At 49.0% G+C, this 19,466-nt stretch overlaps 1 protein-coding gene across 2 annotated transcripts in view; it reads right to left on the reverse strand.

The window, feature by feature from the left end:
* Window positions 1–18,532, reverse strand: part of RGS9 (regulator of G protein signaling 9) — an 88,403-nt gene extending 69,871 nt beyond the window's left edge. For both annotated transcript variants that reach the window (XM_035301622.3, XM_035301621.3), the window contains exons 1-2: window positions 18,409–18,532; window positions 2,710–2,806 (exon numbers count right to left, since the gene is read on the reverse strand). In XM_035301622.3, the coding sequence (XP_035157513.2) occupies window positions 2,710–2,806; window positions 18,409–18,465 (154 nt within the window). In that variant the 5' untranslated portion in view covers window positions 18,466–18,532. The remainder of the gene's footprint in view (window positions 1–2,709; window positions 2,807–18,408) is intronic.
* Between the last annotated feature and the right edge of the window lie 934 nt (window positions 18,533–19,466).

The raw sequence follows: 19,466 nt of genomic DNA on the forward strand, positions 1-19,466 counted from the left end.
GGAAGCCTTGGTATGCCTGTCATCCCAGAAGTTCAGTCATTTGTTTTTATTGGTGCTGCCTAATGGTACAGGACCAGAGCTTCTCCCTGTCCAGGAGGAATAAGAAAAAACACAACAGGATGGGTGACCTCACCCAAATCCAGGAACCCAGAGTGCCCTGTGGGCAAGGAAGGAAAGCAGCTGGTGCACACTGACAGTGGATAAAAATATGGACTCTGGGCCAGGATAGTGGCTCAGGCCTGTAATCCCAGCACTTTGGGAAGCCAATGCAGGCAGATCACCTGAGGTAAGGAGTTTGAGATTAGCCTGACCAACATGGTGAAACCCCATCTCTATTAAAAATACAAAAATTAGCTGAGTGTCGTGGTGGGAGCCTGTAATTCCAGCTACTCAGGAACTGAGGCATGAGAATAGCTTCAGCCCGGAGGGCAGAAGCTGCAATGAGCTAAGATCGTGCCATTGTACTCCAGCCTGAGCAACAGGGCGACACCCTGTCTCAGAAAAAGAAAACACACACACACACACACACACACACACACATATATATGGACTCTGGAGTCACATTGCTGGGTTGAAATTCAAGCTCACTCATGAACGAGCTTAAAGATATGAAGGCAAGTTGCTGAAACTTTTTGGTCTCCATAGCCCCATATGCAAAAAGTGGACAGTCATATCTACCCTTAACTTTATTGTGGGTGTTAACAGACAAAGCGTGGGAAAGCACTAGCTACCGCTACCCATCCAGCACCCGCTGCATACTCAGCACCTGCACAGCGCTCTCTCACTTCATTCCTGCACTCGTTCCCTTATGGAAGGATTGCTATTCTTGCATTTAAAAATGAGAAAACTGGCCAGGTGTGGTGACTCGAGCTGGTAATCCCAGCAGTTTGGAAAGCTGAGGCAGGAGGATCACTTGAGCCCAGGAGGTCGAGGCTGCAGTAAGCCATAATTGCATTACTGCACTCCAGCCTGGGAGACAGCATGAGACCCTGTCTCAAAAAAAAAAAAAAAAAAAGGAGAGAGTAAACTGAGACCAGGGCTACAGCTAGAAAAGACACCTGAAGGATTTAATCCTGCGCTCTCCACACAATGCCAGACAAGAAGTAATTCATGCATTCAGTAAACTTTTACTAACCACCTGTTATAAACACAGCTCTGCTAACCACTGGGGTTACCCAGATGAGCAACACAAGGTACTTTCCCTTGAAAGCCCCCAGTCCAGTAGAGAATTCAGGCCAGAATTAATGACAACTAGAGGCAGGGAGGGGGACAGGGTCAGGGATGCCTTCAGGAAGAATTGCCCCAGCTGCATCTGAGGTGATGGGGGACACAGAGGCACCCTGAAAAGTCTGCCCACAGTTTCCACTCTTTGGGTGCCCAGAGCTACTCCGATTCTTAGTTTTTCCAAAGTCTGGCTCCTTTTCTTCCAGGAGCTGTAGCATTTCAATTAATTCCCCTTTTGCTCCAACAAAAGAGTGAGTCTTCTGTTGCTCGCACTCAAGGAAACCTGAGTGACACACTGCTGGTGGGAACATCTTTGCTTCCAAGCAGTCAGAAAGGGAAAGGCAAGTCTGTGAGCCAGCTTATCTCTGCAAAGACTAGGGCACCTTGAGTGAAAAATAAATAGTCAGGTCAGGGGTGGCATTGAGAAGGAGGCCTCATGTTGAGCACAGCAGTGGTGAGGCCCGGGCTTGGGCTATGAGAAGCGGTCTGCTTCTGCAAGCAATATGCCTAAATACGAAGCATTCTCTTGACAACAAAATCAAGATCAGAAAATGGGTAACACATTAACCAAAATGCTCTCCTATTTTGGCATCCAGTATCCTCTTGCCAGTATCTCTAAATGATGCTCTGCAGGAAACTCAGCCCCCAACACAGAGAGAGGAGACAGTGCCACTGCCCCCAAAGGAGACAGGCCATTTGAGAAGGGCCTGAAATGAATTAGAAGGTAGGAGAAGGTGGAGCAAAACAAAGGCCAACTTTTTTCTGCTAAATAGTTTTTTTTTTCCTGCTACTTGGTTTCATTAAAACAAAGCAAACAAATCCACCAAGCAAAAAATGACAGTGAAGGTTTCTAAAATGGCCTGAGAGGAATGGCTTCAAGAAATGACCTGTTGGGTCCTTTTCTCCCTCCTTTCTGACCCCTTCCTCAAAGGAAGACTTAAGTCCAGGAGTCAGCAAATGTACTCTGTAGAGTGCTAGATAGTAAACAAGCATTTCAGCTTTGTGGCAGTCTTTGCACAACTACATATATATATGTATATATGAAGTCTTGTTCTGTCATCCAGGCTGGAGTGCAGTGGCATGGTCTTGGCTCGCTGCAACCTCCGCCTCCTGGGTTCAAGTGATTCTCCCGCCTCAGCCTTCTGAGTAGCTGGGACTACAGGCGCACACCACCATGCCCAGGTAATTTTTGTATTTTTAGTAGAGACAGGGTTTCACCATCCTGACCTCAGGTGATCCACCTGCCTCGGCCTCCCAAAGCGCTGGGATTACAGGCATGCGCCACCGTGCCTGGCTACAACTGTGTATTTTAACTCTGCCATTGTAGTGGAAGAGCAGCCGTAGACCAAACATAAATGAGTGAACATGGGATATGTTCCAGTAAAACTGAATTTACAAATAAACTATTTTACAAATACAGGAGGTGGGCCGTGTTGGGCCTGTGGGGTCTACTCCAGGCCAAGATTAAAGTACAAGCTACATCACCTGTCATGGCATGAGGAACACTGGTGACCAGGACCCTCTGGCTCTGCATTCGAACTCCTGTCTCTGGGTTCTGCATGTCCTTCACGAGTGCTTCAATCTGCAAGACAGAACAGGAAAAGCCAGCTGACCAGAACCATTTTGAAAGTTGTGTGGGGCCATTTCTACTGCTCTGAGAGGGATCTCAAAACACAAAGGTGGACACAGGGGTTCCCCATCTGGTACAGGGGCCAGGTGGGCACTGAGTGACTCCAATACAGTCAGGACTAAGGTGTGCCTCACAGACACAGACCCCATCCCTTCAAGTGTGGACTCACAGAGATTCATCCTGACTAGGAGATTCTGGAAAGGCTTTTAAGGAAAGATGAAGCTTAACAAGAAAGGATTTTGCTGGACAGAAAGTGAAAGAACATCACAGGCATGACAGCTTCCCCAGGGTGAGTGGAATGGAAGACAGCAGGAGTTACGACTGGAATAGCAAGTGGAGGCCAGATCACGTGGACCTCAAAGCCACCCCTGGAGTGCAGATTTTGTTTCAGTGGCCGTTCCTAGAGAGCATTTTGGAAATGTGGCCCATGACAGAGAGAACATTGAAGTGCGAAAAAGTTTGCAGAGGCAGAAAAAAGTGCAGTGATCCATTCAAAGCCATGGCAACAGCCCAGGTGAGAAACGACAGTGCCCGGGCTCACACCTAGAATCCCAAAGTCTGGGAGGCAGAGATGGGAGGATCGCTTGACCCCAGGAGTTTCTGACCTGCTTGGGCAACATAGTGAGATCCTGTCTCTATGAAAAACTTAAAAATTAGTTGGGCACGGTGGCACATGCCTGTAGTTCCCAGCTACTTGGGAGACTGAGGCAGGAGGATCATTTGAGCCCAGGAGTTCCAGGCTACAGTGAGCTGTGATCATACCACTGCACTCCAGCTGGGGTAACCTAGCAAGACACTGTTTATTTTTATTTATTTATTTGTTTATTTTTGAGACTGAGTCTCTCTCTGTCACCCAGGCTAGAGTGCGGTGGTGCAATCTCGGCTCACTGCAACCTCTGCTTCTCAGGTTTAAACAATTCTCCTACCTCAGACTCCTGAGTAGCTAGGATTACAGACATGCACTAATATGCCCAGCTAATTTTTGTATGCTCAGTAGAGGCAGTATTTCACCATGTTGGCCAGGCTGGTCTCGAACCCTTAACACCCCTACTGTTTATATTCTCAGCAGAGCAGCCAGATGGGCTTTCCACTATTTTAGAATATATCACTCCTGTGAGCTGCTGTTCCACTGCAAGGGCCACTTGACTCCGAGTAAATGATAAAGTTCCCCTACTGGTCTATATGTTCGGGACCTCCTTCCTCTCTGACTTCTTTCCTGCCACTCCCCACCAGCTCCCTCCGATCTAGTCACACTGGCTATCTTGCTTCCACCAGCCATGCCAAGGCCACTCCCAGCTTGCCTTGGGTGGGGCCCATGGTCTGGTTGTTCCTTCTACCTGGACCAGTCTTCCCAAGAGACCAACTTGGCTCCCTCCTCACCTCCTTCCCCTTCTGACAGTCTCAGAAGCCCACCCAGACCATTCCTAAAGCTGCAACCCTGAACTCCACCCTTGGCACTGCTGATCCCCTGTTCAGTTTCTCGAGAGCATGTGTGTTCTTCAAACATAAAAATCAATTGACCTATTCATGACATCGTTTATGGCACATCTCTCATTGCTCCTGGAAAGTGAGCTCTTCCTGGGGGTCTTTTATCTTTTGTTGTTTGCTGCTGGATGTCAAGTGCCAAAAAGCATGCCTGGTGCATAGGTAGTACCCAGTAGGCAGGTGATGTGTGAATTAATACATAAACGAAGGAGTGGCCAGGAAGATGGTAAGGAGGGATGAGTTTCAAAGCCCTAGAAGAACAAAAATAAACTGAATTTGCAAGTGATTGGGTGGTCCACTGAGGTTGGCACAGAATAATGCCAAGGTTTATAACATATGACCAGAGTTACCAGTTACCAAAATAGAAAATGCAAAAGAAGAAGCCACTTCTGGAAGCAAAGGTGTCTGCCCTGGAAGGTTGACTGTAAGGTGCTACTGAGATTCCCACAATGTCTGAGAGGTGATTGCAAATGACTCCACAGGTTCAGAAGAGACGGGGTCAGAGATATGAATTAGAGCTGTGAGTGTCAGAGAGAGTTGAAGTGAAAGAGAATCAATGAACTGTCTAAGGAAGCCTAAACTGCAGGAAGGCAGCCACGAGCACAGCCCTGATTATCTATTGGGTTGGCTTTTTTCATTTATATTATTAAAGAATTATTTCCCACTTGAAAAAAATTAAATGGAAATAATATCAAGTGAAGGATTTTTTTTTTTTTTTTTGCAACTGTCACCTCCCTGGCTCAAGCAATTCTCCTGCCTTAGCCTTCCAAGTAGCTGGAATTACAGGCATGTACCACCACGCCCAGCTAAGTTTTATATTTTTAGTAGAGACAGGGTTTCACCATGTTGGCCAGGCTGATTCCAAACTCCTGACCTCAAGTGATCCTCCTGCTTCAGCCTCCCAAAATGCTGGGATCTCAGGCGTGAGTCACCACACCCAGCCTGAAGGATATATCTTTTAAACACACTGGATGTTTGACACTAGTCAACAAAGATGACTAGAGAAAACCCAGGTGTTTCTCTTGTTATTCAGTTTTTGCCACTGACTGTGACAAAGCTCCATGCGCAGAGGTTTCAAACTACATGTTCCCCTAGAAAAGGCCTCACTAACGGGAAATCCATCTACTCCTCCTGCCCCAGATGTGTTTGCCAATGATCAGTTGGTCATTCAACAGCCAAGCACAGTCAGAGTCGGCTCTGGGAAACCAGAGAGAAGAAGCTGTGGTCCCTGAGCCCAAAGATCTCACTGAAGAGTGCAAGGATATTCTAGGACAATGCAGGATGTGCAATGACAAGGGTGAGTCTATAGTGTCCTGTGAACCCAGCAGTGCCTAGAGCTGGGCAGGAGGGAAGGTTGAGACTCACTCTATTACCAGGCTGGAGTACAGTGGCACCATCTTGGCTCGCTGCAATCTCCACCTCCCGAGTTCAACCAATTTTTCTGCCTCAGCCTCCCCAGCAGCTGGGATTACAGGCACCTGCCACCACGCCTGCCTAATTTTGTATTTTTAGTAGAGATGGGGTTTCATCATGTTGGCCAGGCTGCTCTCAAACACCTGACCTCAAATGATCCACCCACCTCAGCCTCCCAAAGTGCTGGGATTACAGATGTAAGCCACCAGGCCCAGCCTCCTGGATTGAATTTTACAAAGATGAGCAGAAAGAGAAAAGGCGCATGGTAGGGGTGTTCCAGGTGGAAAGGCCACAGGAACAGAAACACAGATCGTGATCAGGCAGCAGGAACAAAGCCCTTTCCTGCCTTCATCCAGCCCAAGGCTCTCTCCTGAAGTCTGGGCTGCTGCATGCAGCTGGACATCCACATGGAGAGCTGCTCTCACACCCAGTCTGTCCGCATTCCCGCCATTACCCAAAGTAAAACATCTCATCCATTTACCCGCTTCCCCTCCACTTAGCCACCTTGCTTACACCATCATTAGGCTCTCGGCACTAAATTAAACAGCATCCCCCAACATTGGCTCATTACAATTTACAACATCCTTTTATGATCTGAAGGTGCTTGCAGTCCAAAGATAAAGCACTCAATCTCCGTGCGATTTCCTTTTACTATTAACTGTAGGATCCTGGACAACTCGCTTAACCTCTCTGAATCTCCTTTCTCTGTCATAAAATGGGGACCATGATAGTATGTGGCCTACTAAATGGTTCTATAATCCCTTAGAATTTAATTAACTTGTAGTTTTATAATCCCTTAGAATTTAATTATCTAAAATGCTCTATAAGGAGAGATATAAGTTATGTATGCTTTATCAGGAGAGATATATATTTATTGTTATGGTTAGAATTACTAATATTAGTACAATTCATACTAATACATTTTTGAAATTTTGCATGAAGGGTTGTGCTTAGGTGCCCAGGAATGAAAACCCAGGTCAACAAACCAAATAAGTATGAGTATTTATTGAGCATGTATTAAGAACCCCCCACTGCAAGGATACTAGGTAGAAGACATACACCCAGTCTTCAGAGAGTTGAACAGACAATGACATGAAAATGAAAAGTTAACTAACATGAAAGCTATGAGTCTAAATGCAGAGAAAGCTCATTTCACATCTCTGCTCCAATTTAGAAGATAGAGGCCTTAGGTAAGTTGCTAAATTCCACTAGGACTCATTTCTCTGTAAAATAGAGATTGCAATAGTATCAGGCCTGTAATCTCACACCTGTAATCTCAGCGTTTTGGGAGGCCAAGGCGGGTAGACCACTTGAGTCAGGATTTCGAGACCAGCCTGGCCAACATGATGAAACCCATTTCTACCGAAAATGCAAAAATTAGCTGGGCATGGTTGCACCTGCCTGTAGTCCCAGCCACCTAGGAGGCGGAGGTTGCAGTCAGCTGAGATCATATCACTGCACTCCAGTCTGTGCAACAGAGTGAGACCTTGTCTCAAAAAAAAAAAAAAAACTACCAAAACCAATAGTATCTACATCATCATGGGGATATCATGAAGACTAAATGAGATTAACCATATAAAGTATTTCATATCATGCTGTGCACGAAGTGTTTATGAAAGAGCAATTGCAAGCCAGACACGGTGGCTCATGCCTATAATCCCGGGAGGCTACCCTGAAGGCCGAGGGAGGAAGATCACTTGAGGGAGTTCAAGACCAGCCTGGGGCCAAGCAAGGTGGCTCATGCCTGTAATCTCACTTTGGGAGACCAAGGCAGGTGGATCACCTGAGGTCAGTAGTTTAAGACCAGCCTGGCCAACATGGAGAAACATTGTCTCTACTAAAAACACAAAAATTAGTTGAGCATGGTGGCGTATGCTTGTAATCCCAGCTACTCAGGAGGCTGAGGCAGGAGAATTGCTTGAACCCGGGAGACGGAGGTTGTAGTGGGCCAAGACCACACCACTGCACTCCAGCCTGGGCAACAGAGCAAGACTTTGTCTCAAAAATAAAAGACCAGCCTGGGCAACACAGGCAGTGCTTGTTCCCCTCCCCCGCAACCCTGCCATAATAGCAACTGCAGATTGGCTGAGATGATCCCAAAAAGCGTACAGGAAGAGCCAACAGAATCTCTCTAGATGTGAGGACCAGGCTGTACTCCAAGGGAGGGGCAGCATAAGAAGGACTCAAGCTTCTCAATTCAGAAATGGAAAGAGATTGAAATTGGAATCCTGTGTACTGTTGGTAGAAATGTAAAATGGTGCAGATGCTGTGGAAAACAGTATGGAGTCATGGGGTTTCCTCAGAAAAATTAAAAATAGAACTACCACAGCATCCAACAATACCACTTCTGGGTATGTATCCAAAGAATTGAAATCAGGATCTGGAAAAGATACCTGCACCCCCATGTTCACTGCAGCACCATTCATGTTTGCCAAAATGTGGAAATAACCTAAGTGTGCACTGTCTGATGAACAGATAAAGAAACGTGTCATGTGCATACAAAAGAAAATTGTTTGGCTTTTGAAAAGAAAGAAATTCTGCAATAGGCAAGCAAATGCATGAACCTGGAGTTCATTATGCTAAGTGAAATAAGCCAGTCACAGAAGGACAAATACTACACGATTCCACTTACATGAAGTACCTAGAATAGACAAATTCATAGATTGGACATCAGAATGGTGGTTGCCAGGAGTTAGGGAGAAGGGAAAACAGGAAGTTGCTACTCAACAGGCATAAAGAATTTTCAGTTAAATGAGATGAATGCATTCTAGACATCTGATGTACAACACTGGACCTCGAATAAACAATAATGTATTGTGCACTTAAATTAAAAATTTGAGCCTGGGAGGCAGAGGTTACAGTGAGCTGAGATCACACCACTGCGTTCCAGCTTGAACTAAAGAGTGAGACTCCATCTCAAAAACAAACAAACAAAAAAAGAAAATCGGGCACTTCCTGGGGTAGGTACCTTTTATTTAAAAAAGGTAGATCTCATGTTAAATATTCTTACCACAATAAAATAAAAATTTTTAAAGAGAGGCCAGGTGCCATGGCTCATGCCTGTAATCCCAGCACTTTGGGAGGCTGAGGCAGGCGGATCATTTGAGGCCAGGAGTTTGACACCAGTCTGGCCAACATGGTGAAACCCTGTCTCTACAAAAAATACAAAAATTAATTGGGTGTGATGGTGCATGCCTGTAATCCCAGCTATTCAGGAGGCTGAGGCAGAAGAATCACTTGAACCTGAGAGGTGGCAGCTGCAGTGGGCCGAGATCACGCCACCACACTCCAGCATGGGTAACAGAGTGAGACTCTTTCTCAAAAAAAGAAAAAAAGTTTTTTAAAGAGAGAGAGAGAGAGAGAGAGAGACTAATTCAGGTGCATTCAAGGTCACAGGTCATTCAAGGGAGTCCTGAAGTGGAAAAATGCTAAGCTGGAAGGCTCCCACCTTCCCAAGCAGCGTGGGACAATGTCCTAATTTGATGCCAAGGGGTGAAATTCCCTATTTCAATCTTTGTTGCTAAACCAGCATTTGCAGCTGAACCATGATTTCGAGAAATGGACCAAGGACAGGTGCACAGCTGAGGCCACTCTGAGCACAGTGGCAACCACTCAGCCAGCATGCAGACCCAGGCAGCTCCAGGGACTCCCGGTGCAAAACTGACTGTCAGCTTCATCTGCACGGACACATTCTCAGCTCACAGAATTGTTTTGGAACAGAAACTACTCATTTCAATTTGATTCAGAGCCACAGTCCTTGGCCATCTGCAGTGTCAGGACTTGGCGGTATCTGAGGTCACTGGGTCAGCTGTGGTTCCAGCAGCCACGAGGAGGGCAAAGGAACAACCCTGGGAGGGTGGTGGGGGTGCTGGGAGGTAGAGCTGCTGCTCCTGGGGATGGCCAGGGAACCTAGGAGCTAACAGGCTGCGGGAGTGACTTCCTCCAGAGTTCTCCACGAACTGTGATCTCAGATCTCCATGGTACCCTAGGAAGTACCCAATTTTCTTTTTTTTTTTGTTTGTTTTTGAGATAGAGTCTCACTCTTTAGCCCAAGCTGGAATGCAGTGGTATGATCTCAGCTCACTGTAACCTCTGCCTCCCAGGCTCAAGCGATTCTCATGCCCTAGCCTCCCAAATATCTGGAACTACAGGCATGCACCACCACTCTAACTTTTTGTATTTTAGTAGAGATGGGGTTTCACCATGTTGCCCAGGCTGGTCTCGAACTCCTGACCTCAAGTGATCTGCCCACCTTGGCCTCCCAAAGTGCTGGGATTACAGGCGTGAGCCACCGCACCCGGCCAAGATTTTCTGACATAAGGCCCCAAGACTCCCTTTTCCCACTTTAGCTGCCAGATGAAAGAATGCCTTCATTCAAAATGGTGTTTAGTAGATGAAACAGCAGCATATGATGAAAATGGGGAGCCCATATATTGAAGAAGACATATAATCCCACTTTAAAAGTTGGAAACCCAGTTTCCCTGACAGAAAGTTGGCAGATTTGATTCCTCATCTTTGCATTTAAAAAAATTGAGTTATAAAGAGTTTGAAAATAACCTTCAGAGGAGGAATAATGAGAGTTATTTTAGAAACACAATAAGGGGAATCAGATTTCTTTCTAGCAGGTGTGTCACCCTTCACAGAAAGAAGGGCTGGGTGGGAGGAGGTAATGTCACGTGGATCTCGGGAACATCTTGAGGGAGTTTGGCCAGTTGGGATCCCAATCCTTTTTCCTCAGACATTTCCCAGTACAAATTCCTCTGAGGTGTCTCCTCAGTCACCCAAGGAAACCACAGCACTCTAGCTCTGTGGACTGAACTGCATCCCCCTACAAATTTGTACATTGAAGTCCTAACCCCTGTACCTCAGGATGTGGCTGCTTTTTGGAGCTAAGGTCTTTAAAGAGGTGAAATGAGGCCAGGGGCTGTGGCTCATGCCTGTAATCCCAGCAATTTGGGAGGCTGAGGTGGGCGGATAGCTTGAGGCTAAGAGTTCGTGACCAGCCTGGCCAACATGGCAAAACCCTCTATTAAAAATACAAAAAAAATTAGCGAGGCATGGTGGCGGGCACCTACAATCACAGCTACTTGTGAGGTTGAGGCAGGAGAATGGAGGCAGAGGTTGCAGTGAGCTGAGATCGAGCCACTGCACTCCAGCCTGGGCAACAGAACGAGACTCAGTCTCAAAAAACTAAAAATAAAAAAAAAAATGAAGAGGTGAAATGAGGTCATGGAGTGGACCCTAATCCCATTTGACTAGTGTCTTTATGAGAACAGATTAGGACACAGATAGACACAGAGGGGAGATGACATGAGGACAGAGAGAGGACTGCCATCTGCGAGTCAAAGAGAGGAGCTTCAGGTGAAGCCAACCCTGCCACAGGTTGGTCTCAGACTTCCAGCCTCCAGAACTGTAAGCAAAGAAGTTTCTGTTGCTTAAGCCACCAGCTTGTGGTTCTTTATTACCACAGCCCTACAAACTCATACAGACTCTGTGTCCTATACTCAGTCAGAAACATCCCTTCCCCTGCACAGAGCGAAGAAGAATCTGAACTGTTTCCCAAGTTCTCCAGGGCGTGAGAAGCCCTTGCCACTCTGCTCCCAATTTCAGCAGACCTTGCCCTCTCCTCCTTGTGTCCATGGGGGCAGCCTCACCCTCAAAGGCCAACATCCTTGCTCCCAAACAGACTCCGCTTCCCAGCTCCTCCCGAGACAATGCATCAGCCCAGGTTCGTTCCCAGGCTACGTGTCAATGCTGCAGCACCACGCCACCGCAGGACCCCATCTGACCCCGTGTCAGGGAGAAGGAGGTCAGGGAGTCAGCTGTACCATTTCTCTCTCAGATGCCAACGTCCTGAGGCATGACAGTGGGTGTGCCAGGGGACCCCAACATCACAGAGGAATCAGAAACAAGGGCTTTGATGGCTCTGACATCCCACCCACCACGCCCACGCTGCTCCTCACAAGAAGGAGCTGTCACTCACTGCACAAGATCTCTGGGGCTGGAATTTTCCTTTAAGCTGGAGAAGGCACCCTGGGGAACAATAATGATCGGTACTTTTCTATACAGAGATGGGAAAAGTGACCCAGAACCACAAAGTTGTTTTTCTAACAGAGGAGGATGTGCTCCCGCTGTTCAGCCTGGCCACACAGAGTCCAGCCACCCTCCTGTTGCGTTGCCTGAAGTCTCCCAGAAACTCAGACACTCACCAGCACTGTGCCCTAATCAGTGCTTGGTAGTCTTTCTCCAAAATCTGCTCTTCCCACCCTGGTCAAAGCCTGGGAATTGTTCTAGGTGACTCTAGCCAAGATGTGGCCAACTTCTGTTAAATCTGCTTTTGTTTCCTCTTTTTTTTGTTCCTTCAGGCTGAAGTGCAGTGGCACAATCATAGCTCACTGCGGTCTCAAACTCCTAGGCAGACATGATACTCCTGCTTTAGTTTCCCAGAGTTAAGACGACAGGCATGTGCCACCCTGCCCAGCTAATTTTTTTTTTTTGATACAGGATCTGGCTCTGTTGCCCAGGCTGGAGAATGCAATAGCACAATCCTGGCTCACTGCAACCTCTGCCTCCTGGGTTCATGCGATTCTCCCACCTCAGCCTTCCTAGTAGCTGAGACTAGAGGTGCCCACCACCACACTCAGCTAATTTTGTGTGTGTGTGTATTTTTGGTAGAGACAGGGTTTCACCATGTTGCCCAGGCTGGTCTTGAACTCCTGGGTACAAGTGATCCGTCCATCTTGGCCTCCCAAAGTGCTGGGATAAAAGCAGGAGCCACCACTCCTGGCACCCAGCTAATTTTTAAGGTTTTTGTAGCGATGGGTCTTGATATGTTGCCCAGTCTGACTGCTTTTGTTTTCAACACATCTCTTATCTGCCCACTCAATCCTGTCTCTGTGGAACGTCTTCTAAGCCCCCTCCTGCACTGTTAGGTTCTGCCTTTTAGCTGGCATCTGTCTCCAGCCTCTGGGGTGCTCTTTAGCCCAGGGCTCTCAACCTTGAGACTTCGACGCTTGGAGCTAGATCATTCTTTGGGGGTTGGTGGGATGGCTGTCCTGCGGGTTGTAGGATATTTAGCAGCATTCATGTCTTCCACCCACCAGATGCCAGGAGCACCCCAGTTATGACAATCTAAAATGTATTTAGACATTGCCAAATGTCCCCGGGGGCTTTCATCCTGACTGCACATTCAAACCACCTGGAAAACTTTTCAAAAAGAACATGGTTAAATCTGGCATGATGACAGATGCCTATAATTGAAATTACTCCAGAGGCCAAGGTGAGAGGATCCTTTGAGCCCAGGAGTTTGAGTCCAACCTGGGCCATATAGTGACACCCCAATCTCTAAAAAAAGAAACTGTTTAAAAAAAAAAAAAACAGACTATGCATGGTGGCTTATACCTGCAATCCCAGCACTTTAGGAGGACAAGGCGGGTGGATCTCCTGAGGTGAGGAGTTCGAGACCAGCCTGGCCAACACAGTGAAACCCTATCTCAAGTAAAAACACAAAAACTAGCTTGGCATAGTGGCAGGTCCCTGTAATACCAGCTACTTAGGAGGCTGAGGCAGGAGAAGCACTTGAAGCCAGGAGGCAGAGGTTACAGGGAACCAAGATCTCGCCACTGCACTCCAGCCTGAGCCACAGAGACAGACTGTGACTTGAAAGGAAGGAAGGAAGAAAGGAGGGAAGGAAGGAAGGAAGGAAGGAAGGAAGGAAGGAAGGAAGGAAGGAAGGAAGGAAGGAAGGAAGGAAAGAAGGAAGGAGGGAGGGAGGGAGGGAGGGAGGGAGGGGAAGGGAGGGGAGGGGAGGGGAGGGGAGGGGGGGAGGGAGGGAGGGAGGGGGGAAGGAGGGAGGGAGGGAGGGAGGGAGGGAAGGAAGAAAGGAAGGAAGGAAAGAAGGAAGGGAGGGAGGGAGGGAGGGAGGGAGGGAGGAAGGAAGGAAGGAAGGAAGGAAGGAAGGAAGGAAGGAAGGAAAGAAGGAAGGAGGGAAGGAGGGAGGGAGGGAAGGAAGGAGGGAAGGAGGGAGGGAGGGAGGAAACCAGTGCATAAAAAGACCAATACTTAAGCCTCACTTCCAGGCCAAGTAAATCATAAATTGTACAGTGACTTGATATTAATGTTTTTTAAAGTGCAGCCTAGGTTGAGAATTACTCATTCCCTCTCACCAGAATCATCTTTCTAGCATATAAACCAACTCATCTTATTCATCCCTGATTTTAAGACATCAAACAGCTTCTCATTAAACACAGAAGTCATCAAACTCTGTAGCATGACCTAGAAAGCCCTCCAGTTCTGGGCCCGTCTAGCCTCCCAGCCTCTGTCAACTCCAAACTCACCTCCCACACACTTGGGGCCAGCTCTCCCAACCCCCAAGCAATCTCCCAAACCACCATGCTATTTCACATGTCCATCTTTTCTATTGCCTAAAATGTCACTCATTTTCCCAACCTCCTGGCCAAAAAGCACTGACTTCTTAAAATTCGACCCCATTGCAAGCCCCCTTGTGAAATCTGTCCTGATCCCCCCTGGCCCCAGGTTGAATCGACCACCCCCTGCTTAGTGTTATATGTATCCTCTAACAATGTCTGCCACAACCTATGGGACACTTCTGGTCTCCTTGTTTATACACCTGTCTTTCTCCACTAGACTCTAAGCTCCTTGGGTGCTCCCAGCACCTGGCACAGCATCTAGCCCATAAGTGTCCAATTATGTGTCTGTATTGAATGAAAGAATGTTACAAGCAAGAGATACCAAACTGCCTGGACAGCCTCAATATTTCTGCATCTGCCTGCCCTTCTCAGGCAAAAAGAGATGCCAGAAGCCACACAGGAAAACAAAGCTGTCTAACAGAAGGCTTCTCCAAGAAAGTCCATCCCATGGTGAATCCCAAGGGCAGTGGTAACTGGTACTGGCTGGGATGGTGATCTGGAAATTGCAGAGCGGAATGGGCCAATCCCCAGAACAAGAGTCTGTGGGTGCTGGAACCACAGGAGACCACCCACCTGTGTTCATCTGTCCCCTATGTGCTATCAGCTAATTCCCAGCAAAGCCACGAACAGGTGGGCCTTCTGCCTCTTTCTACTACATCTAAAACAGGCATCAGAGGTGGGCAGCAGCATGGCTGGTGGGCATGCCAGCCCAGGGCTGCATTGAGACTGAGATGGAGGCATGGGTATGAGAACCTCGGGAATCAAGGAAGGGCCTTTCTGAGCAGCACTGCTCTCCCTGGCCCCATGAGAGCTGTCATTTCTCAGGAGGCTGGCGCTGCAGGGTTATAGGAGGATCCTGAGCAGACTCCCTTAGTTCAGGGAGAAGACATCCCATCCATTCCCCTGGTTCAGACAAAAAAAAGTGGTCCTTTTTTTTTCCCCAGAAAGAGTCTTTCTCTGTCACCCAGGCTAGAGTGCAGTAGCATGAATTTGTTCACTGCAACATCCACCTCCTGGGTACAAGCGATTCTCCTGCCTCAGCCTCCCACGTATCTGGGATTACAGGTGCCCACCACCATGCCCTGCTAATTGTTATATTTTTAGTAGACATGGGATTTCACGCTGTTGGCCAAGCTGGTCTCAACCTCCTGATCTCAGATGATCCACCTGCCTCAGCCTCCCAAAGTGCTGGGATTATAGGCATGAGCCACTACGTATGGCCCACCAGTGGTCTTGATTTGCAAATCTGCCATATCACTTGCCTATTCCAATTTCTGTAGTGGCTCCATATGAGATGAAAGCAAAGCTTTCAAAGGTCTCAAAGGCCCATATGCACCCGATACCTCTGCCTTCCTTTCCAGCTTCCCACTCCCCTTGCGCTTCAAAATTCATCCATTACAGTACATGTTCTCAAACCCACTAGCATTCCCATGCCTCTGTGCCTATACTGTTCCCTCTGCCTGGAACATATTTCCCTTTCTGCCTGGAACCCCGTATGTATCCTTCAGGTCTCAGCTCTCTGTCCCTAAGCACACTTAGCTGGGCTTCCCCATAGCCTCCACCCTCTGCCCTGCATCATGGGAAAGCTCATGGCACTGCATCAGAACTTGTAACAGACAACGACCACTCCTGTGTTTCTTCGGTTTCACCACCTCGTGCTGTGTGGCTGGCAAGCCACTTAACGTCTCTAAGCCTCAGCTTTCTTCTTTGTAAAATGGTGACCATAACCTCCAGCATATGAACTAAATGAGATAATGCACATAAGCCCCCCAGCCACGGACACAGCATACTTCACCACATGCGCTGAACGAGTGGTGAGTGACAGTTGCACCCAGGTCCACAGTTTTTTTGTTCCAGGCCCTTCTCCAGAAAGCTGGACTCGAATGCAGCTGGTTCTTCATTAAGGATCGCCTGGCATGGGCTCTTGAGACCTGTTCTGCAGATCTTTATTCTGTCCCCTGCTCCAAGGAGCCCTATGACATGACCAATGCATACACAGATATACAGAATACACAGACGGGGCCCTTGCCAGCACAAGGTCTAGGGAAAGGGCAATGCTGGCAGTGCGGCAGGCGCTGCAGGGCACAGGCAAGGGAGCCGTCCTGCCCAGGGGCATCAGGAGAACCAGCCTTCACCAATTGGAGATTGGCAGGTGAGAGGGGGAGAAAGGACTTTCCCAGCAGATGGGCCCTGAGGCAGGAAAGGGCACTAGGTTCCTAGAAAGAAAGGAAGTCTTTGAGGCAGGAGCCCAGGGGTGCCTGTGGCTGCTTTGTTGTTTTCCAGAGGGCATGTGTGGCAGGCAGGCAGGAGGCAAAGCCAGGAAGATGGTGGGAATGGGCTCCTGGGCAGCCAGGCTGCTCAGGAGAAGGTTGGACTTTATCCTGGGAATGTAGGAAGCCAATGGAGGGTTTCAGGTCAAGAAGATCACCATTGATTTGGTGGGGGGGAGTGTGTGTAGGAAGGATGTCATGGAGGAGGGAAAGCTGGGGTGGAAGAGGGGGAACTGGGATGGAGGAGAGAAAGGTTAGGGTAGAGGAGGGGGAAATTAGAATGGAGGAAGAGAAGGTTGGGGTGGAGGATGAGGAGGATGGGGTAGAGGAATGGGAGGATGGGGTGGAGGAAGAGGTGCTGGTGTAGGGGGGAGAGCTGGGTGGAGGAGGGGGAGCTGGGATGGAGGAGGGAGAGGTTAGAGTGGAGGAAGGGAGACTAGGATAGAGGAGAGAGAGTTCAGATGGAGGAGGGGATGGTGCGGTGGAGGGCGGGAGGCTGGGCTGGAAGAGGGAGGAGGGGGAGTTCAGATGGAAGAGGGAAGCCTGGGGTGGAGGAGGGAGAGTTCGGATGGAGGAGGGAAGCCTGGGGTGAAGGACGGGAGGCTGGGGTGAAGGATGGAAGCTAGAGACCAAGATACTAGTCAGAAGACCAAGGTAAAGAGAGGAGATTCTACCAGAGAAAAGTCATGATGGAAAAGAATGCCAGAGATTCAATAAACAGACTGAGTGTCTCCAATGACTCTCTGAGCCTCCAAGCCAGAGCTGTCCTGCCTGGGAGGAGGCAGTCCTAGGATAAATCCTGGATGATGTATGGCTTTCAGATAGCCAACTTAGGCAGTTTCTTCTGCTTTCAATAACTGGTATCTGCAACATGGGCTTCTCAGTGTTCTTTCTGAGTGAGACAACACTCAGCCCGTCTGCTTTAGAGATGATAGCCACATCTCTGCTATTCAGAAGTTGAGGACGAGCATCTTGAAGTAGGTGGACCAAATGTGACCAGGTGTCCTGGGGTGCCCAGGACTGTCCAGGTTTTAGCATTGAAAGTCCTGGGCAAATCAGGACAGGCGGTCACCGACTATACCAATTTGCTGAGCTCCTGAGGCTCAGGAGAGAGCCCAGCTTGTCACAAAACATTCAACTAATTCTACTCAACAAGATAAGCCTAAGAAGATGGACACTACGCTGTGAAAAGTGGCTATGGCTGGGAGGAAGGACAGAGGCACGACCCGGGACCTAATCCTCCACAGATCTCTTCTGACAGTGATTATCTCAGAAGCTCAGAACGAAATGAACCACTTTGTCCCCAAACACCTGTCCCCACAGGTGCATTCCACCTCCCATATGCCCATCCTGGGTGCCCGCCCTGTGCTTGGTCACTTTCCCCCCACCCCCAGAGGAAAGCTTTCACAAGGAAAGCCAAAGGTTGGGACTTCTGCCACCAGCGCAGACAGAGGGAGATGCACAGATAGACACACTCAAATGAGGGCTCTGGGCATTGAAAGTGGGGTGGCCCCTTGTCCTATGCTAATCACCCCATTTTCACGGTCTATGTGTACACACACACACACACACACTTTAAAATAGTGCAGTTTGGGATCAGAAAAAAAAAAGGCAAAAATGGCAATGTAACATCTGGGCGTCTTACAACAATATCAGCAGGCTGTCTCAGACCCGCCAAAGCCTGAACCGAACCTGCCTCTCCCGAGTAACAGGTTGCTTTCACCTCCCGCAGACCATCCGCGCTGGTTTCAGACTCTCCACTACAGGCAGGGCACAGAGAGACCTAATTATTACAGTCCTCAATATCGACACACATAGCAAAGAAGTCACTTAATGAAATCGAGCAGCTCAAATCCACCCAAAGGGGCGCCCCGCACTCCTGCCCCGCGTGTCCTCGGACGCTTCCCAGACGTGGTCCCCCGCCGCCTGCCGGGGCCCAGGTGAGGGGCCGGGTTACCTTTTGGAGAAAAGCCATCCTCGGCCTGTACTGCTGGCCTTGGTGTCGGATTGTCATCCTGGCCCCTGGATGGATTCACAGCCAGATCACCAGTGGAAGACAAGAGGAGAAGCCCCCAAAGTCTGAAAGGCAGCCGGGCTCGCCCCAGCCCTGGGCGTCGACGGGGAGGCGGCTGGGCGGGGAGGGCGCGGGCCGGGCCCCCCTGACTCTCACTCGGCGCCGCCGACTTGGAAAGCAGCTGGAATCCGCGCCAGCCAATCCGCAAGCGGCGCCCGGGGCTCATTAGCATGCGCTGCGCGGGCCCCCACCTGCCGCCAGGGGGCGCTGTCCGGCCCGCCAGTCGGGATCCCGCGGAGCCTCAGGTGAGACCCGCAGGGCGGGGCCCCGGGGAGGAGGAGGAGGAGGAGTAGAAGGAGGAGGAGAGGGGCGGGGAGGGAGAGGAGGAGGAGGAGGATCTCGCAGGAGTAGCGAACCTTTTTTTTTCTTGAGACGGAGTTTTGCTCTTGTTACCCAGGCTGGAGGGCAATGGCGCGATCTCGGCTCACCGCAACCTCCGCTTCCTGGGTTCAGGCAATTCTCCTGCCTCAGCCTCCTGAGTAGCTGGGATTACAGGTACGCGCCACTATGCCCAGCTAATATTTTGTATTTTTAGTAGAGACGGGGTTTCACCATGTTGACCAGGATAGTCTCGATCTTTTGACCTCGTGATCCACCCGCCTCGGCCTCCCAAAGTGCTGGGATTACAGGCTTGAGCCACCGCGCCCGGCCCTACTGTATCATTTTAATGGGGAGATGTGTAACAGTGTTTGGCCCTCCATAAATACGGAGAAAATAAATCAGAGGTGGCAATTTATTGACCCAATAGCAGAGGATTACTAAGATGTGAGTTTAAAAAAAGCAAGAAGTGAAGAAGGAAGAGAGGAAGGTTGTAGTCTCCCCTCCACCCCCCCCCCCCCCCCCCGCAGTTAGCTGTCTGGCATTTTTTTGTTGTTGCTGTTTAACTTTTTTTGAGACAGGGTCTTGCTCTGTCGCCCAGGCTGGAGTGCAGTGGTGTGATC

The sequence above is a fragment of the Callithrix jacchus genome, chromosome 5, assembly GCF_049354715.1.
Source record: "Callithrix jacchus isolate 240 chromosome 5, calJac240_pri, whole genome shotgun sequence".
NCBI lineage: Eukaryota > Metazoa > Chordata > Mammalia > Primates > Cebidae > Callithrix > Callithrix jacchus.